The 19,383-nt window shown below is 44.3% G+C and overlaps 1 protein-coding gene across 2 annotated transcripts in view; it reads left to right on the top strand.

Moving 5' to 3' along the window:
• The window catches only part of tbc1d5 (TBC1 domain family, member 5), a 32,783-nt gene extending 14,005 nt beyond the window's left edge, over positions 1 to 18,778 (top strand). Inside the window, exons 3-23 of one of the 2 annotated variants that reach the window (XM_015955807.3) lie at positions 863 to 964; positions 1,489 to 1,546; positions 1,655 to 1,763; positions 1,936 to 2,025; positions 2,933 to 3,007; positions 3,427 to 3,494; positions 3,585 to 3,687; positions 4,666 to 4,754; positions 5,827 to 5,877; positions 5,971 to 6,040; positions 7,277 to 7,449; positions 7,550 to 7,692; positions 8,580 to 8,686; positions 11,922 to 12,007; positions 13,540 to 13,826; positions 13,916 to 13,969; positions 15,396 to 15,604; positions 15,683 to 15,782; positions 15,928 to 16,007; positions 16,076 to 16,333; positions 17,737 to 18,778. In XM_015955807.3, the coding sequence (XP_015811293.1) occupies positions 865 to 964; positions 1,489 to 1,546; positions 1,655 to 1,763; positions 1,936 to 2,025; positions 2,933 to 3,007; positions 3,427 to 3,494; positions 3,585 to 3,687; positions 4,666 to 4,754; positions 5,827 to 5,877; positions 5,971 to 6,040; positions 7,277 to 7,449; positions 7,550 to 7,692; positions 8,580 to 8,686; positions 11,922 to 12,007; positions 13,540 to 13,826; positions 13,916 to 13,969; positions 15,396 to 15,604; positions 15,683 to 15,782; positions 15,928 to 16,007; positions 16,076 to 16,333; positions 17,737 to 18,024 (2,598 nt within the window). In that variant the 5' untranslated portion in view covers positions 863 to 864 and the 3' untranslated portion in view covers positions 18,025 to 18,778. The remainder of the gene's footprint in view (positions 1 to 862; positions 965 to 1,488; positions 1,547 to 1,654; positions 1,764 to 1,935; positions 2,026 to 2,932; positions 3,008 to 3,426; positions 3,495 to 3,584; positions 3,688 to 4,665; positions 4,755 to 5,826; positions 5,878 to 5,970; positions 6,041 to 7,276; positions 7,450 to 7,549; positions 7,693 to 8,579; positions 8,687 to 11,921; positions 12,008 to 13,539; positions 13,827 to 13,915; positions 13,970 to 15,395; positions 15,605 to 15,682; positions 15,783 to 15,927; positions 16,008 to 16,075; positions 16,334 to 17,736) is intronic. The other variant, XM_015955808.3, reaches the window with a different exon arrangement.
• The last annotated feature ends 605 nt before the right edge of the window (positions 18,779 to 19,383 follow it).

The following is a 19,383-nucleotide window of genomic DNA, read 5'->3' as shown; positions in this document are numbered from 1 at the left end:
GCAGTGCGTAGTTTCCTGCCGCTGGGGTGCTGTACACTCTAGGGTAGTTTTGCACCATATCGTTAGTGTAAAATACATTACAGACAATGTTGTTACCTGTGGAGCAGATAGCATGTAACCTCGGCGTGACTCCTAAGACAGTTGATTCCATCGAGAAAATACAATGCCGTTTATACCATACCGTAGTTTATTTATATAGCACGTTTAAAACGCAGCATGGGAGCTGCCCAAAGTGCTGCACAGGCTAAAACAAAACACGACCAATCTAAGGAACTGAAACAGAAGATAAAATATTGTTTTTGTCGCCGTACTTCCCGTATCTTCTCGGGGTCCTGCGCCTGCCAGTGATGTCGTCATGCTACGGCATCGCCGCGCGGCTAAAATATATTGCACCTCTTTTTCCATTCGGTTCTTTCACATATGCATTGGAAAGAGTTTAGCAGTATGTTATTCATTTTGTGTTTCTTGCTGACTAAGAGTTTTTAAATGTGGTAACGTCACTTCCGTAAGTTGTACATCCAGCCAATCATCTGGTGTGATGTCATCGACAGGCGCAAAAGGAAACATGGAGTCTAATATGGTGTCCCCCAAAGACGTTAGACTCAAACACTATTTAGACTAGGAATGGACAATATATCGGAATCAATATCGGTATCGGCAGATGTAGTCATTTTTTAACATATCGGTTCGATAAATTAAACCGAACCGATATTTTTTCCGTCTCGTCTCCATTTGTTTGCCTGTTTCAGAGGGTGAAGGGGGTGATGTGTAGTTGTTTAGTCATGTGAACAGTGAATGAAATAATCTCAGAACCGTAATCTGTGTATTTGTGTTTTCTCTCTCTCTGTAATCGCACTTCAAGTCATGCAGCACCCCAATTTTGAGACTCGACACCCGCTCCAGACAGAGGAGCAGCAGGAGACGGGTTTTGATCCGCTTCACAACTTCAACAAGAATCGCAGCAGTACGTCAACTCCTGGTGTCAAACCGTAAATTTAAATATCCTCCTGGGCCTGTTAGTTTAAATGAGGGGTGTTTTTTAGGAGACGTGGAAATCTGACTTGACTGGGGTGTGACTCAGACGTGACGAGCAAAGCCTCTAGGTGTTTTTGTGTTTATGAAAATCTTATAGCGAGGCACGTTGTGGAGCTGACGAATATTCTGAGTGTCCCTGTAGAGTGATCGACTTCCTTTAGCTAACGCTGACAGACAGCTCTCTGACTTGGATGCGTGTTCACCTGCAGGCTAAATTAGATTTATCATTTCCAGTAAAGAGGAAATACGGAGCTTTACTTTACTGTGTCATGCCCTTTTGGCTTACGGCTGTTTTCTGCTCCACTTCTTCTCTTTGGGGGGGGGGGGGGAAGCCTCATAATTACACCTGTTAGGTCAACTGGAGTCGATAAAAACATCTTTTTCTTTTATGTTAATGATCCTAAAATGAGCTAGCGTTGGCAGGTATTGAATCCTCTTTTCTCGTATTATCAGGAGGATCTCTTGAAAGCAGCTCAAACTCACAGTGTCAGTCCACCTTCCATTCTTACAGGTACGTTCACCATGTCTGCTACCAATTGGCGCTTTAGATGAGAAACTGTCTCCACGTTGTTTCAAGAAGCTCATAAATCTCCCCACCCCCCTCCCCCACCCCGTTCAGGAAAGAATGGGATGACTTGTTCCTGAACAGTAATTACCTGGCCAGGATCCGACAGGCTGGCATCAGCGGGCGACTGAGGAGCAGCCGCTTCCGAAGTGTGTGCTGGAAGGTAACTGCTGAAGGGTTTTGGTCAGTTTATTTCCACAGAAGGACGTTCTTTTTAAATGAATTTGGGTAAAGCTTGAGCTCAAAGTTTAAAACGATGCTCTATTTGTGTCAGACTAAAAGAAACGTATTTGTTTATTTCAATGAGAATGTTTCTGTCCACTGTGTGTCTGCAGATATACCTGGAGGTTCTTCCTGAAAATAAGGGGCAGTGGATCAACAGGACCAAGGAGCTGCGGGCCCAGTATGAGAAGATCAAAGAGACAGTAAGTGGGCCATTTACCAGATGTGAGTCATTTCACAGTAAAAATGAGAAATTACAAGTTACATTCCTGCTTTCTCTACCAGCAGCATCATCGTTATATGGATATTCCACCCAAAATTTACATTTTGTCTGTTGACATCATTCCCCATAAGTGGGGTAAACAGTTTTTAACCAGCCCAGTAATTCTCCTGACCTGGCTGTCCTCATTTAGCTTTAGTTTAGCATAAAACACAGTAAGTGAATGGGTCCAGCTAGCATTGTGAGTAAAAGCGTCCTTAAAATCACTCGGTAGCGATCCTAATTCTGCTTGGTGACCTAAATAATCAGACTGACTGCAAGTGATGATAATTAGTAACATAAAGGAATCACAGATGCTGTTTTAGACTTGGGACTACTTTATGTCAAAGCACAGCTGTAAGCCTTTACAGCAATCCTCATACTAAGCAAGCATGTAGCGACAGTGGAGAGGAAAACTCTTAACAGCAAGAAACATGTGGCTGGGTGTTTATAGAGGCAGTAGAGACTCATGACAGCACAAAGAAAAATGTCATATTTGCATAATAAGTCCCCTTTAAAGCTATGAAAAAGTCCTCTAACTCAAGGGGTGAGCCTGTGTTGCTTCTACACATTTCGAATAATTTAGTTATCAGCATCCTCATGCCGACACGTAACCTGTTCTGTTTTCTGTAGCTGCCGTATCAAAAGAAGCCATAAGGAAGACACCGTAACAAACCTAACATATTCCACTTTTTGTTGCTTAGAAGATCTCACTGTGTTGTACTGAAGTGATTCTACTTAGCAACAAGGAACTGAATAAACCCAGTTACTAGCATGCGTTTTGAAAAAGTTAAACCATACTATAGTGAAGGAATCAATCATTGTTTACTGTTCTTTGATATTTCTTACAGCATATCACTAACCCCCGCAAGGCGGCCGGCCAGCAGGACCTGGTGGTCAACAACCCTCTGTCTCAGGATGAAGGGGTGAGGCTCTGGGCATGTGTACATGTTCTAATCCTTTTAGCCTCTGTTATGTTGGGGTCTGATTTTTATTCATGACTGGCGGTTATTAGCGTCAAACACAAGACCTTTTGTTAGTTAATGTAATTATTTTAGAAATTATAAACGTGCAGGTCGTGTTATTTTCCTTTAAACAGTTTTTGGATTTAGTTTAGTTTTTCATTAAATTGGTGGCATTTGGAGAGCTGCGTCAGTCACATGAACTCTTGGTGCTGAGTTAACGCTCGACTCTTCCTGTTGATGGATTCTCATTAACTGATGTGCTGATATGTGAATAAACAGAAAATTAGAAACGGGTCAAAAATGGAGTCTGAGTAGATTAGGTTTACTTTCTACAAGCTTCTGATTTCTTCTGCGTTTGTTTTGTTTTCCTGTGCTTTCAGAGCTTGTGGAACAAGTTCTTCCAGGATAAAGAGCTGAAGGGGATGATCAAGCAGGATGTGTTTAGAACGTACGTGGATCTACACCTCCCCCGCTTTTCTGAGCCTGTTTTTTCTGTCGTTAGCATTGAGGAATGATCTTTTCTCTTCATTTGCCAAAGATTCCCTGAGATCCGATACTTCCAGGATGAGGATGTGAGGACCAAGCTGACAGACATTCTTTTCTGTTATGCCAGAGAAAACGAGCAGTTACTGTATAAACAGGTAGTGTGAGTGTACACGTGTGTGTGTGTGAGTGAGTGTGTGCGCGCGCGTGCGTGCGTGCGCGTGCGTGCGTGCGTGTGTGCGTGCGTGCGTGTGTGCGTGCGTGCGTGTGCGCGCGTGCATGTGTGTGTGCGTTTGTGTGCGTGCGTGCGTGTGTGTGTGTGTTTGTGTGTGCGTGCGTTTGTGTGTGCGTGCGTGCGTGTGTGTGTGTGTTTGTGTGCATGCGTGCGTGTGTGTGTGTTTGTGTGTGCGTGCGTGTGTGTGTGTGTGTGTTTGTGTGCGTGCGTGCGTGTGTGTGTGTGTGTGTTTGTGTGTGCGTGCGTGCGTGTGTTTGTGTGTGCGTGCGTGCGTGCGTGTGTGTGTGTGTGTGTGTGTGTGTGTGTGTGTGTGTGTTTGTGTGTGCGTGCGTGCGTGCGTGCGTGCGTGTGTGTGTGTGTGAGTGTGTTTGTGTGTGTGCGTGCGTGTGTGTGTGTGTGTTTGTGCGTGCGTGCGTGCGTGCGTGTGTGTGTGTTTGTGTGTGCGTGCGTGCGTGCGTGTGTGTGTGTGTGTGTGTGTGTGTGTGTGTGTTTGTGTGCGTGCGTGCGTGTGTGTGTGTGTTTGTGTGTGCGTGTGTGTGTGTGTTTGTGTGTGCGTGCGTGCGTGTGTGTGTGTGTTTGTGTGTGTGCGTGCGTGCGTGTGTGTGTGTGTGAGTGAGTGAGATGGTGACCTGATCATTATGGGTGTCTGTGTCAGGTGCCAGTGAGGACAAGCGATGGTGTGCAGAGCACCTCCTCTCTGCAAAGTGGAAGTGACACATGGCAGTGCAGCGGCTAATAACGTCTAAATTAAAGCTGCCATCACAGATTAGAAACCTCGTGCATCATTATTAAAGAAAGACAGACTGCAAATGAAGTGCATTTTCTCTCTGACTTACCTTCATAAGTACGTTTTGTGTGTGTGTGTGTGTGCGCGTGCATGTGTGTGTGCGTGCGCGCGCAGGGGATGCACGAGCTGCTGGCTCCCATCGTGTTTGTGCTGCACTGCGACCATCAGGCCTTCCAGCACGCCAGCGAGACCTCCAGCCCGAGGTCAGTCTCTTCTCAGCTCTGGAACATTCAGCTACCATCCAGCCCATGTGCAAGCACGTCTCATTTTGTTTCCTATAGCTGCGATGATTGTGGTTACAGATAAGAAAAGCGAGGTCAAATGCAACTAAAAGAGTTCACAAAGCAGCGATTCTTTGTGCCGGTGAGTCTGGATAAATGCAGAGGCTTGTGTCGTGAAGGGCCTCCAACGTAAAGACCTAAGCTAAATCAAACGTGAGGGTGAGGCCCAGGCTATCGATGAAGTGGTACATGTGCTGATGGCTGTGGGCAGTAGCATTCTGCGGGTCTGAAGAAGCCTCAACGTGAAAAGACAAGATTACTAACGTTCGTCAGATAGGCTGATGAAAGGTAAATGGCCTGTATTTGATGTAGTGCCTACTAGAGTTCTACAACCCCCCAAGGCACTTTACAACACAACCAGTCACTCACGCGCCTACACATTCACACGCTAGGGGTGATGAGCTACAACGGAGCGACAGCTGCCCCGGGGCACTAAGGGGCTGCTGAATACAGGCGCCACCGGTCCCTCAGACCACCGCCAGCAGAGATGGTGGGTTAAGTGTCTTGCTCAAGGACACAACAACTGTGACAGATGGGGCTCAAACCTGCAACCCTCCAGTTACAGGGCATGCAGTTAACTCTTCTGCCATCATCGCACTGATGAGTCTGAAGCTTGAAGAAATGATCAATGTTGTTAATGTTTCTACTTCACAGGTAGGGTGCGAGCTACAACAGTGGTTCCCAACCTGGGGTCTGTGGCCCCTCAGGGACCCCCCACATCTTTGTCTGTGCTGAGGTTGGGAGGTTACCAAGATTTGTAAAAGTTGCATGTATAAAGTCCAGATAGCACAATTCAAATTTTGTGAGACACTGAAGTTTTCTCATCTGTCGCCATAATCATCACAATGAGAAACAAAGGCTTGAGATATTTCTCTGTGTGATGAATCATTATAATCCACGAGGCTCACTTTCTGACAAAAGTGATGCAACTTTTCTGTAATTCTTTGAGCTGCGCCTTGATTTTAACGCCCATCGGGTCGTTTTACTTTTACAGTGAGGAGATGAAGTGTCTGCTGAACCCGGCGTACCTGGAGCACGATGCTTAGTGAGTAAAGGCAATCTGTTCAGAGTGTTTTATCTCCTCTGTCTCTACACACACACACACACACACACACTCACGATTCTTCTTCCTGTGCAGTGCCATGTTCTCACACCTGATGGACACAGCAGAGCCGTGGTTCTCCAGCTTTGAGAGGGAAGTGAGGAAGGTCAGTTTCCTGCCTGATACAAGCCTTCCTGGGGTTAAAGCACATAAAGGTCCTGCTGGATTTGACTCAAACTGCTCGTAGCCGTGGTAACGGCAGGTGTCTTTTGGCTAATTCAGATCAAGGCAGTTGTTTTTTAGAGCGAGTTCACTGGAACAATAGTTGGTTGAGACGGGTTCAGTAGTAGTCATAGCTATACCATGTAAGGCCTGGAAGACGCTTGCTGTTTAACGCCGCGTACGCGTGTTTAAAATGGCTGCCTTGTCTAACTTGCGTTGATTTGTAGCGTTGTTTGTGCGCATCCCCCGAAATGAACGCAACGCTTTTGAATGCTGCAGAATCGGAGTAACCAAAACGAGCGAGACGCACTCACCATGGTCACTCCATCTCTGTTTTAGAGGTCTTTCGTACCAGGGGTAGGCCGATGGTTGTCCTCAGTAAAGCTGATTTAAAGTCGGGCACATCCTCGGGCAGCTATTGCAGAATTCAATTTAAAGGTATTTTGACTTTCACTAATAACATCTGCATAGTAAATACTCTAAAGTTATTTAGGTGTCTGACTTTAACACTGAGAAGTGCACAAAGGTGAGATTTAACAGTTGGTTAAATTCAGAGTTCAAAAACTGATTCAGCTTCGGAAATGTTGTAGCCTGACCAGCCAGCCATTCAAATAACCCCACCCCCGGTGAAGTCTGACCGAGCCAATCAGCGCTGAGCAGCGTACGTCTCACACACACACACTCACACCACAACGCTGAGTTTCTCACAAACATGTCGCTGCGGCTCTTTCCGCTGTTCTAAATTACTCTAACATGTCTTTAAAACCACAAGTAGAAGCTAAAAGCCTTTCCTCTACTGTGCCCCCTAGGGGAATCCTCCAGCAGCAAGTATGTGAACCGACGCAGAGCTGCAGCCTGCACCAACACGAGGCTAAAAACAAGTATATTCCAGACCTTAGAATGCTGTTAAGAGGCGAGACAAACGTGTTTTCGGCTAGCTTGTTTTCCTGATTTGCCATTGTAGCTTTAAAATTGGCGATAGAGTGAATTTTAGATAAACAAAATGTTTCATTCTAAACAGCTGGGCTCCTTCGTTCTGTAATCCTGGCACAAAGACTTGCATTTAACAGACATGCTGGTGTGTGACACACCAGCGTAGGGATCAGGAGCCGAGTGGTCGGATAAACCTGATCTCTGTGAAACTCTGTAAATCTGATGAAATGATGCTCGTCTACCTCAGGGGAAGGAGGAGATGCTGACCAGCATCCCCTTCGCACGGCCCCAGGACTCTGGGCCGTCTGTTGCCATTGTGACCAAAGTCAACCGTATCCAGGACCAGCTGGTGAAGAAGCACGACGTAGAACTGCACATGCACCTAAACCGGCTGGAGATTGCCCCCCAAATCTATGGCATGTCAGTATTCTAAGTATTTACATCCTTTCGTCTTTCCCAGGCATTTCCTCGGCTCTCCCCTCTGCTCAGATTCAGGCACCTTGTCTCTGTTGTCTCCTAGCCGCTGGGTCCGCCTGCTGTTTGGCCGTGAGTTTCCTCTTCAGGACCTTCTGGTGGTGTGGGATGCTCTTTTTGCTGACAGCATCACCCTGGACCTGGTGGACTACATCTTCGTGGCCATGCTGCTCTACATCCGAGATGCTTGTAAGCTTATTAATGACCTAAATAACCCAAAGCAGCCGTGGGATTGTGACTTGTAATTTCATAAGAGGCACTCATCTGAAAGAACAGGATTTATTCTGCGTCGGTTAATTATGTGGAGTCATTTTGCTCCGAGCAGAATAGATGGGACCATTTCTGCCTGATGTACGAGCGTGGTCGTGATTCAAGCTGTGTTGGTCCACCAGGTTTTCAGACGCGTTTAGATAAAGCATCTCATGTTAAAACTGGAGCACAGTTAGGCATGGGCCGGCATGAGATTATGAGGTTAAAACCTTCACTAGATTACAGAAAAACAACCTAAAATCCTAATTTTTTATTGTTGGTTTCAACAACATTCAGGATTCGGGTCGTTTTTGCTCACATGTAGCTAGATTACAGACTCCTGACTTACAATAACATGGATTTTATTTCTGTAGATCAACAAAATGGACATTTTAAAACCATTTTTTATTAAAATCAGTAATGGGCTAATTGCACAAGAGTATAAACAAAAAACAGCTAAGTGTCATTTAACCAGGAGAAGTAGTTATAACAAAACTATAACTTATAAGGATTATGTTGGTCACATATTCAGCTTAAAACAAGCACCCATAGTTTGTTTAGGCTGCTTTTAAACGTTTATTTGAAGTATCTTTAGTGGAAATTGGAGCCAGTTGAAGTTCCTTTAGATGTGAGCTGCAGCTCTTCAGTCACACCTGAGAACGTTCTTCCCTCCCAGCCGGGCTCCTCTGGGCCTTTTCTGTTCAGATTTGTCTTTTTAGATCTGAGTAAAGCTTTAGAGGCTCTCCTCCTCCTGTCATGAGGAGTAGCTGGAGTAGACCGGACCCTAACCATATTTTCATTTACTGTGTTTTTTCTCTCGTCTTCAGTAATTGCTAGTAACTTCCAGACCTGCCTGGGTCTGCTGATGCACTACCCTCCAACAGGCGATATCAATGCTTTGCTGCAGAAGGCTCTGTTCCTCCGAGATCCAAAAGTAAGTCACCAGAATAAAATCCAAGTTGTTTTTTTTTTTCCTAACTACGGTTTTCCAGAAAGTTCTGCAGTTGCAGGTTTTCTGCTGCCTGATTTGTCACAAACTAAATAAGGGAGCAATTTGGAATGAAATTGGTGTTTAAAGCTTGGCAGTTCCTCCTCCTACATCCTGGATATTTGGTGTTTGCTACGCCTTAAGAGGGATTTACTTGATTTTTCATTCAGTGGGAAAAGATTTGCAGTAGTGAAACGCCCACATGCAAATCTCCCTGAGCTGCAGTCTTCTGGTTTCGACAGGGAAAGAGACACATCTTGGAGGGCTGTGACAAAGTGATAAGGCTGAACAAAATAAAAAACATGAAAAAGCTGGCAGCAAAAGTTTTATTTCCTCTGGTTCACTGCAGTTTTACAGGAAATGCATGAAGCGCGTGTGCAGCCAGAGAGGTGAACTCGCAGGTTATTAACTGGAGGTTGTGTCGCTGCGTTTGATACTCATACCTTATGGTAGGGTTAGTACAATTTTAATCTGAAAGCTCTAAATGACACAGATTAGCAACTCTTCACTTAAGACTAAAATACTCCGACCAAGTCAGATTGATCATTTTATTCATTCACTCTTTCATAACGGTCTTTCCATGAACCAATAAAGCACACAGCCTGAGAAACATATAAACTACATCATGGTTCAGTGATGTCGGTGCCTGACAGCAAAAAGGAAATAAATGCTAATACGTTTTTTTCTGTGAACTGAATAAAAACTGAGAGGTTTTATCACGTTGTCGAAGAAGAGCTTTAAATTTAGTTTAGAGGTTAACAAAAATGATGTATTTTTGCTCGTTAAATAGCTTTTATCAATGTTTCAGACATTTTTGCTTTAGTCATAACTATTGCTATGAAAACAAGGTGATAAAATAGAAATGAATAAACATTTATTCTCAACAGCTACTAGATGACTTTCTGATAAACATTAAACAAATTTGATGAAAAGATCAAATGTTTTAAAAGATATTTTTAACTCAGACTAAACTCTGAGAATCAGTTTTATTAGCTGTTTATATGCAGCCAAATATTTACTAAATATCTGAAAAGAAACACATGAAATTATCTTATTAAAAATATTAGTTAAAGGTGCAATTTGTAAGTATTAAAAATTGTGTCATGTGATCAAATTTGGGTACTGCAGTCCATTTTAAAAACAAAAAGCTACTTTCTCAGCTGCTCAGTGAGTTTCATGAGTGTTGCAGTTACGGATCAGCACCAGGAGATTCTAGATGACAAGAAAAGACGAGTCATACACATTAGGCTGAGTAAATCAATACGTTGTCATATCTGGTGCTGGCACTCTTGGGTTTTTATGGTAGGAGCACTTACTACACTTATTACAGTAATGATTTTCGAGCATTAGAGGAAGTGTGGTTGTTTGGCGTCTTGCTGTTAGCTTGCTGTTGTTGTTCTGAACGACTTATTAAAGGAAGTAAAACGCCACCATTGTCTCATTATTCACTTCACACATAAATTTCACTGTAAATCCAGTTGCTGGTAATCAAAAAATTAGCTTGGGGTATTTTTATAGCTGCTTATAATTCACCGTTAGCATTGTTAGCTCAACGTTAGCTTGTAGCGTGCTTCGCCTGATATTAAGGTAAAACAAAAAGATGCCATGGCTTCTCGTGGGTACAAGAAATAACTTCTGTTTTGGCTCTTTAAACAACTCTGGAGCTTTTTGTGTGCTGGTGTCGAATCACAAATATCTGTGCTGCTACTTTAGCTTGGCACAGACTCACAAACTCACAGACTTTAAACAAAGACTACATCCCCTTTGGCCTTTTTAAAAGGAGATAAACCAACAACACCCCAGCCGGCTAAAAGGAAATCTGTTTCAATGTAACTAGGGATGTCCCGTTCTGATATCGGTCCAAAAACATTATATCGGACAGCATCAAAAATCTCCGATATAAGCAGTCCGTTAAGGTTTGCATTTTTGCAAGCAATGGTTAAAAAAATTTGTTTGTTTTTTTCATACTAACTGTTATTGGCTCATGTTCTCCAATTGAGTAATATCACTTGAGCAAGCCTTTCATACATTCCACACTATTTCCATGACCATAGGACGCACAGTGTTATAGGGCGCAACTTCAGTTACGGATGTCATTTTGGTATTTAACACATACAAAAGGCGCACCGGGTTATAGGGCGCGGGCACGGTAAAACGTACCGGTAAAACATCTGTGCAGGCTCGGGACTCGGAACATATCAGTGCAAACCAGACACTGTGAAAATTATAAACAGTCAAAAGCATGTTTCACTTTACTGGTCTAGTCCTGGTTCAGACCTGGTTTAGAGCGCACGTGCACTTCCTCATTGCGTGCGCTGACGGCTCGTGCTCTTCTTATGCGCTGTGTTGAAGTTCAGAATGTGTTTACCGGTAGTTGGTGGATTTAACCACATAAACTTTCCACATGAACAAAATCATGTATGTTATTAATAGGCTTAAGAAAATAGTGTGATCTGTTTTTTCACACCGTTCTTGAGATGAGCGCGCATGGAGTCACAGATCATGCCACGCCCCTTGTCTTCTACTACGTTCGCGTCTCACAACAACACAATAGGCGCACTGCACCATAGGGCGCGGCGTACATTTTGGAGAAAATTTAAGACGTTTAGGTGCGCCTTATGGTCGTGAAAATATGGTATGGATGATTTGTGCTGATATCATATCAGATTGATATCGGTATCGGTCAATACTGACGGCTGCAATATCGGTATCGTATCAGAAGTGAAAAAGTTGTATCGGGACATCACTAAATGTAACCTTCTATCCAACGTGATTGAGACATAAGACTCTTTGAGGACAATCTTACTTATTGTACCTTTTAAAGCTGCCATAATGGGTCTTTTCAGAAATAACTACAGAGTGGACGTTAAAACTCTGCTGCTCGTCTTTGACTGTCAGCTCTTTTTATTCTGATTTTACCTACCGCGGAGCGTCCTGCATTAAACATGTAGGTCCCTTTTATCAGTGATAAGTTGAAAACACGATGAGCCACTTCCTCCTACGAGTGTTCATGTAGCACGAGCTGCTGGTTAGTCAGAGTGAAAACACAACTACCAGTTCACACGTTGTCAGTTTCCTCAACACAAAACTTTCTGAAAGTGTTTCAGGCCAGAGTTGCTGCTGTATTTCCTTGTTTAGATTTTTGGTCCTAGAATGTTCCTTATTTTGTCTCTTTCCATAGAACAACCCTCGCCCAGTCAACTATCAGTTCCAACAGAACCTGGATTACTATAAAACCAGAGGAGCCGACCTCATGAACAAGAGCCGGTAGCACACAAACACACCTCTTCTCTACAGCACAGACACAGAAGTTTTAGCGGTTCAATTAAAAACAACTAAAGTTGATTAATTACCATCCTGGTTATTGTAGGTAACTCATCAGCTGCATGCAGGGGTTTGGTCCAGCAGGAATTTCTTTGTTTCTGCCTAAATGATGCAGAACTGATGATGGTGTAAAGGTTTAGAAATAACTATCATTTAAGAAACTGGAGCCGCTTTAAAGTGACATTGTGTATTTTTCCTGGCGATAGGGGCAGTAGATACCTAAATCATTGCAAGCAAGCAGTATTTTTGTCTTGGAGTAATACCTTTCCAATGGATGCCCATTAGGGTCAAAAAGCCCTGGGGAGTGCTAATTTTAGCAAAATAACAAGCACATAAGACTCCCGGTCATCACTGGCAACTAGTGAAGAGGTAAATGTGTAAAACAGCATTTAAGAATGACGAATGTTTTGTAACCGCTTGTTACAAATCAGTAAATGCATTTTATCCTCATGGGCTCCCATAGAAGGAAACATGGCATCTAATATGACTTTGCCCAGAGACTTAGGTTGTTTCTCAATGTCAAGGCACCTGGCCTTGAAAGGCGATGTCTTGTGAGGCCAGGCGCCTTGCTTACGAGGACACTGTCCTTCAGTGGTCAAATAAAACGGTTAAATGGAACAGACTTTCATCACATGACCGCGGCTTCCAAGGCGGTCACGTAATGTCATGTGACACGGGAGACAGCCTTATATTTTATATGTATTAGTTTTAATATAAATATATAACGACCCTTTTACTTTTTAAATTGTGTATATATCTGTTAAATAAAATATATAATTGAGTTAGTACCCGCTAGCTACCAAAGCTGCAACTAGTAAGCAACTAACCAACCATAGATAACTTCTTTGGATCTAAAAAACATTTTAAATTAGTTGACTTACTTTTAAACTTGAAATTTGCCCCAGAAGTAGCTGCCGGCTTCTGATCCGCCATCCTTTTGAAAATACAGCGGTGTATTCTGGGTAATTTTTGACCAAGGCTAGGCTACAAGACACCTCCCGTGTATCCTTGCTCAGCTAGCTAAACGGCTAACAAACGGAGAACACACTCCTCGGTAGAACATGAACATTGGAACACGTCTTGGCGGCTCCTGATGACGTATCTCCTAGGCAACCGGGGCGGGGCCAAGACATCAAGGCGAGGTTCCTTGGCATTGAGAAACTCCCTTAGACCCACTGCCATGTGTTTTAGACCAGATTTTTATGGTTATGTCATGAAGCGGCCAATAGTTTTCAACAACTGGGCATCATTTCATTCATTTTCAACAACATTTTGATGGATATTTCCAGAAACTAAGGGTAAAAACTACACATTGTCTCTTTAAGACAATAGCTGTACAGTTTGGACTAGCTGTTAGCGCATTATGATTTATTTACTTTATCAGCAGGTGAAGTTAAACACTTAGTGAGGAAACAAAGTTTCTTCCAGCTGAATTAAAATCCCGTTGCTATGGTTTTGGTCCTGTCTGTCTGCAGAGCTGGCTCTGGGACCAAAGCTGCTCCCATCAACATCAACAAGGTGTCCAGCAGCCTGCTGAGCTTCGGCAGGAAGCTCATCTCTCCGGCCGTGTCTGGCGTCTCTGGAGGTGTCTCCCCCATCAACAGCGAGGTGTATGCCTCCTCTACTTCACCCACATCCACGTCTTTCCCCTCAGCAGCTGTACCCATTCTCCCTGATCCTCCCACTGCAGCGCCGACACAAAGCCAACCTCACAATTACCGCCTGCTTAAGTCTGAGAGCATGCCGGCCCACCTCAGCAAAGGTGAGCAGGAGAAACGTAACCGATCATCTACTAATGTTCTGCATGTTGTTTCGAGTGGCAGCATCAGCTTTGACTCTTTTGTCTGCTAGATGGAGTTTCAGGTGGAGTTTCTCTCCCAACACAGACTCAGACTGACGCACAAGGTAACTGTTGCCCTGGCAACCACTGGTGTGACACACCACCCTGATCTGACAAAGATCTAGTCACTGGCTGTGCATGTTTCTGCTTCTGAGCTGTGTGCATGTGCATGTGGCAGCCAGCAGAGGGCGATCACAGCTGGTGTGCACAAGACCAGTTCTTGTGACACGTTTCTCCTCCCACTGAGGGAACACACACACTCTTGTGACACAAGGGCTTCACTTTCAGTTTGCTGCACGTCTTCAGGTTATTTAAGGTCATCACCCTAATAGTTAACAATCAATTGACTGCATATTAGTGACAATAAAGGGAAAATAAACTGGTTCACTGAAAAGTTTAGGAACCAGCTCAGCGGCCTAGTGGTAGAGTGTCCGCCCTGAGACTGGGAGATGAGGGGTTCGATTCCTGGTCGGGTCATACCAAAGACTTTGAAAAAATGGGACCCAATGCCTCCCTGCTTGACACTCAGCATGAAGGGGTTGGAATGGGGGGTTTAACCACCAAATGGTTCCCGAGCGCGGCTGTGTCTGCAGCTCACCGCTCCCCCAGGGGATGGGTCAAATGCGGAGAACAAATTTCGCACACACACCTGTGTGTGTGACAACTAATGGAACTTTAACTTTAACTATTACGGACAAAAAAAAGTTCAAAGTAGACTATCCCAGCAGGTCCCTGAGGTCCTGTGACCAAAGCCTACTGGTTGTGCAGCACCAGGCTAATGACCAAAGGTGACAGATCATCTGCTGCTGTGGTCCCCAGACTCTGGAACTCTCTTCCCCGATCCTGAGATCAGTGGACTCGGTGGTCTCCTTTAAAAAGCAGCTGAAGACTCACCTGTTGGCTTTGGTGTGACCTCTTCATCCTCGTCTTCTCTTCATGCCACTGTTTCTGTCAGTTCTGCATTTTTTGGGCTCCCTGTTTACTTTATTTGTTTTTATTCTTATTTAAATTTAAACTGTTTAATTTTTTCTCCCATTCTTTTCCAATTCCTTTGAATCTTTTTTTTTTTTTGCTCTTGTGAAGTGCCTCGTGATGTTTGTCTTGAGAGGCGCTATAGAAAACATCAGCCTGAAGAGGAGAAGCCAGCAGGATTTTTACACACACTTTCTGTTTAGTGCAGTGTTTTGAGGGACATGTTTGATCGAGACTCTTATTTTGAAAGATTGGAGGAAGCTCTTTTACTGTGGACACACAGATTACCTTAAAACCCCAGATTGTTTCTTTTTGAGTCAGCAAAATCACACCCAGAGCCTTGGAGCAGAAGCACGGTTCTATTCCTCTGGTACAGAGTAGAAATAATAATCTATTAATAATAATAAAATCTCACCCTCGTTTCCTGGTTTATTTTTCTTGGTCCTCTCTACTCGTCCTAACATGCTGTGGTGCAGTCAGGCACAGTGGTGTTAATTTTTAACCTTTTTTCTCTCCTAGGCCAAAGCTCCAGGACAGTTAGCTCCTCCCCCAGCACAGAGAGCCTCTCTGGTGGGCGTGGTCAGTCCAATGCCTCCCCACCTCCACCTCCCTCCAGAGGGAGTGATGTCAGCTCCTCATCACCTCCTCTCTCTGCCACAAAGAAGGAATCTTTCTTCACCATCACCCGCTCTCGCTCCCACAGTAAAAGCATGGGCAGGAGGGAGACGGTGAGCTGTGGCTCTTCTCTTTGTCCCACTCCCGTCACCTCCCTCAGTTTTAACTCCTTGTCTGGCTCTTGTGGACAGGAGGAGGACCTGGAAGCTCAGGTGTCTTTCCTGCAGGGTCAGATCAATGACCTGGAGGCCATGAGCAAGTACTGTGCCAAGATGATGAACACACACATCTGTGAGTTCATGTCCAGATGTTCAAATAAGAGAAAACTTGAGTTTTGATTACTTACGTGGTTTAAATTAGTCTTTCTGCGTGTGTTTTTTTTTCTTTATTCAGAGAAACAAAAGGTTCTGACTTACAAATATTCTCTTCTCTGCAGTTAAAATCCAGGAAGTGATTCTTCAGGAAAATCTGGGTAAAGAGGATGAAGTATTGGTCTCACTGGCTGGACTTAAACAGGTTTGGATCTTTACACAAGACCTCATCTGTTCCGTTTCTGTGATTTCATTTCATTTCTCTCCTGTCAGATCAAAGACATCCTAAAGGGGGCGCTGCGCTTCAATCAGAGTCAGCTGGAGGCCGAGGAGAACGAAGAAATCACCATCGCAGACGATCACTACACCTCTTCAGCGTCAGCGGCCAAGTCCACCCTGAGCTCCGTCAACCATTACAGCAAGAAGCAAGCAGGAGGAGCCGGGAGGCCGAGCCGGGACTCCGACCTGGACGGGAGCATGAGCACGGACGAGAGGGAGGAGGAGCTGGCGGCAACGCCACCCAACCAACAGGTTAGTAGTGTGACCTCTCACAGTTAAAACTGGGTCTTTAACGGGCCAGAACCAACTATCTGGTCTGGAACTAATCCAGCAAAAGGTTTGCTCAGAATTCAGCATCGTTGTTAGAAGTGACCCCGTTTGCTGAGTCAGCATCGCGTTAGGTTGAGTTTGGGTTAAATGTAGTCGCCACGTCCACAGCACCGTGAATCTACCATCTGATCCCTTTGCAGCTTTAAGTCAGAGGATTATTTTAAAATTTTTAAAAAGTACAAATATTTGAAACTCTGTGAGTGCACTGATGCCGATGTTTTCCGATACGATGCCGATACTTGGGTCCGAGTACTCGCCGATACCGTTACTTCTACCACACAAAAAAGTGCAATGGATTGGGATACAGGCTTTATTTTCTTCTCTGCTTTCAACAGGAAACAATTGTGAGGTAGAAAAAAATAAAATATATTATTAGAAATGATCAGAAAACTAAAATATGAGGTGAACAGAAATGACAAGTTACACTTTCAGGCAGCTGCATTGGTATCGGTGCATCCCTATCTGTGAGTTTTACTTCTCATTCAGCAGGAACCTCTGTCATGTTCAGGGGCTCATTTATAGACTCTTTACCAGAACTCTGCTTAGGCAGTATTTAGATGTACGTACATAAATCACACCGTCCTAGAAATGAGCTCCGGGGTTTCTGGACCATCTCCTACACACCCACCTTCTGCCACTAGTGGTCAATGCAAAGCAATTTCATAAATGGGCTGGCTGATCGGTGGCATTTCTCAGGTAACCTTGGCAACGGAGAGGACTAGAAAATGTAATTTCACTGAGGCTGAAATCAAGATGCTTGTGGGTGAGGTAGAGGATGGAAAACGTTTGATTGCAATGCAGCTGTGGTCTGTGGAAGTGACAGAGTGTTTTGTTGTGGTCATAATAAGATAAAGAAGTGGTCGGATCTGAAGGTGGAGGAAAAGAGGAAGATGGCAATAATCACTGATGCCCTCTAGAACAGTGCTCGGGTCTTGTCGAGATAATCCAGATCTAAGGGGTACATTTATTTAACAGGAAATGTCGTCATCGTATCGAACAAACACCATGCTGTCGGCTAAGTCTTGCTAGCATGTGTGTGTGTGTGTGTGTGTGTGTGTGTGTGTGTGTGTGTGTGTGTGTGTGTGTGTGTGTGTGTGTGTGTGTGTGTGTGTGCGCTCGAGGGTCTACAAGCCTGTAAATGTGCTACGCTAGGGTAAGAGTTAGCTTAAAGTTGAGCACATTTTCACATTTTTCTCTCTAAAGCACACATTTACAGAAAAAAGGACTTGTGTGGTTGTCAGACCCTGTTTTTTGCATTAGCCAGCTTCACAAATGAGGCTCCTGGTAATTCTATTAATGTCCACATCTGAATCTTACGTTTGCAGGTGGTGTCCTCTCTTGGCTCGGAGGGGAAGAACTGGGACGATTACATCCTGGTGTCCCAGGACGAAGACCTTCTGGCTGACGCCAGAGACACGGGGTCTGTGTCTGACCGCTTATTTCCCATCCGGAGAGGGCCTGGCGTGGTGCGACTGGAGCCAGAGGGTGCCTCTGGGACGTTTCACGACCCACTGTTGATGGCCGGCACCACCTCAGGCTCCTCCAGCCCAGAGGAAGGCTCCACCCACAGCAAAGACTCCGACTTTACCATTGTTAACCCAAACGACCTGTGAATTAGTCCCTTGCTCCTGTTCTCCTCCTCTTCTGTTTCCATTCTTGGTGGTCTAAAAGAAAACGGACCTCAGAGGGAGGTGGAAGCAGCTGCTTTTGATGGCACACCCCTAAAACTGCTGTTAAAATTGCACATTTGGACCGTGACGCCAGAAGTCATTGAAACCTTCTCCTCCGTCTCTTTAAATGTCCCGTGTGCCACGTCTAAACCATGTCCCATCTTACGTGTGGGTCCCTTGGCTTTCCCTTGTAATGCTTGTTGTAGTTCCTCCTCTGCTGATAGGGGGCGCCATTCAACTGTGTCACTACATCTAAAGGATTAGAGCCTGTCCGCTTGAGTGTGTGTGTGTGTACGAGTGTGCATGTGTGACCTCTGAGCGGCCATCGTCTTGTCTGCTTCTCTTCTCTGATACTGTAAAGAAGAAAGGAGGACGTTTTCCTGTCACCGTCGAGGGAAGCGTCCTCTAAAACCAGTGCCTCTGACCATTCTTCTCAACCCTGTGATCTTATTCTTTGGTTGGTTGGTTTGTTTGTTTTTTGTTGCTGGTAGCTCGATAATTTTTTTTTATCTTTAGTTTCCCATTTTCCAAGGTAAATCGATTAAATAATCAAGGATGTTTCTCTAAGAATATTTTAATGTAAGTGTTCGGTTCTCATGTAGAAATGAGTTTTTCTCTTGTTCTGTGGAAATTGTGAGGCAGCAGCCCAATTAGCGTAATTAATCCTAAATCAATAAAACACATTGCTCTTACTACATGCTGATGGCTCTCTGGGGAGTGCTTTTCTCACTTTATAGATTTTACTTGGGTTTACACTTCTATATTCAAGAGTATTTATCTTTCAGAGGACTCGACGCCTTTTTTAATTTTAGTTTAAAAACTAGCACCTTTAAATGTTGTGGTTCTTTTTTTGGTTACAATTGCTCTACAGTCAACTCATACCATGTTCGTGACATTGCTTACTCTAAAGCCCTCACACGAAGTCCTTTCAGCAGTTTTATTCTTGACAGTTACAGTACCCTCCAGAATGAGTCGTTTCAGTGCTCTGTCACTATGAATACAAGCTGGAGCTGGCCACGCCCACCCCTTCCCTGATGAGCTGGGCATTTATCACACATGGAAATGAGATGCAATGGCAAATCTGCAAAACAAGCTAGCTTTTAAACACAAACACAGTCACAGACCTTTCACCCCTCCTGTTGGCTATCATCTTTAGGCCACGCCCCCGGTGCTGGAACCAGCATTGCTAGAGGAAACGAGAGCGCTAAACACCAGTCGCCATTTCCCAAACCTCTTATTGTTCGTTACTTTAAACAGTGTTTTTCTGTTTGGGACACTAAAGTTGAAGTGGTAGCAGCCAGC

Source organism: Nothobranchius furzeri, chromosome 11 (assembly GCF_043380555.1).
Source record: "Nothobranchius furzeri strain GRZ-AD chromosome 11, NfurGRZ-RIMD1, whole genome shotgun sequence".
In the NCBI taxonomy this organism is placed as follows: Eukaryota; Metazoa; Chordata; class Actinopteri; order Cyprinodontiformes; family Nothobranchiidae; genus Nothobranchius; species Nothobranchius furzeri.
This window is presented reverse-complemented; position numbering and strand designations above follow the sequence as displayed.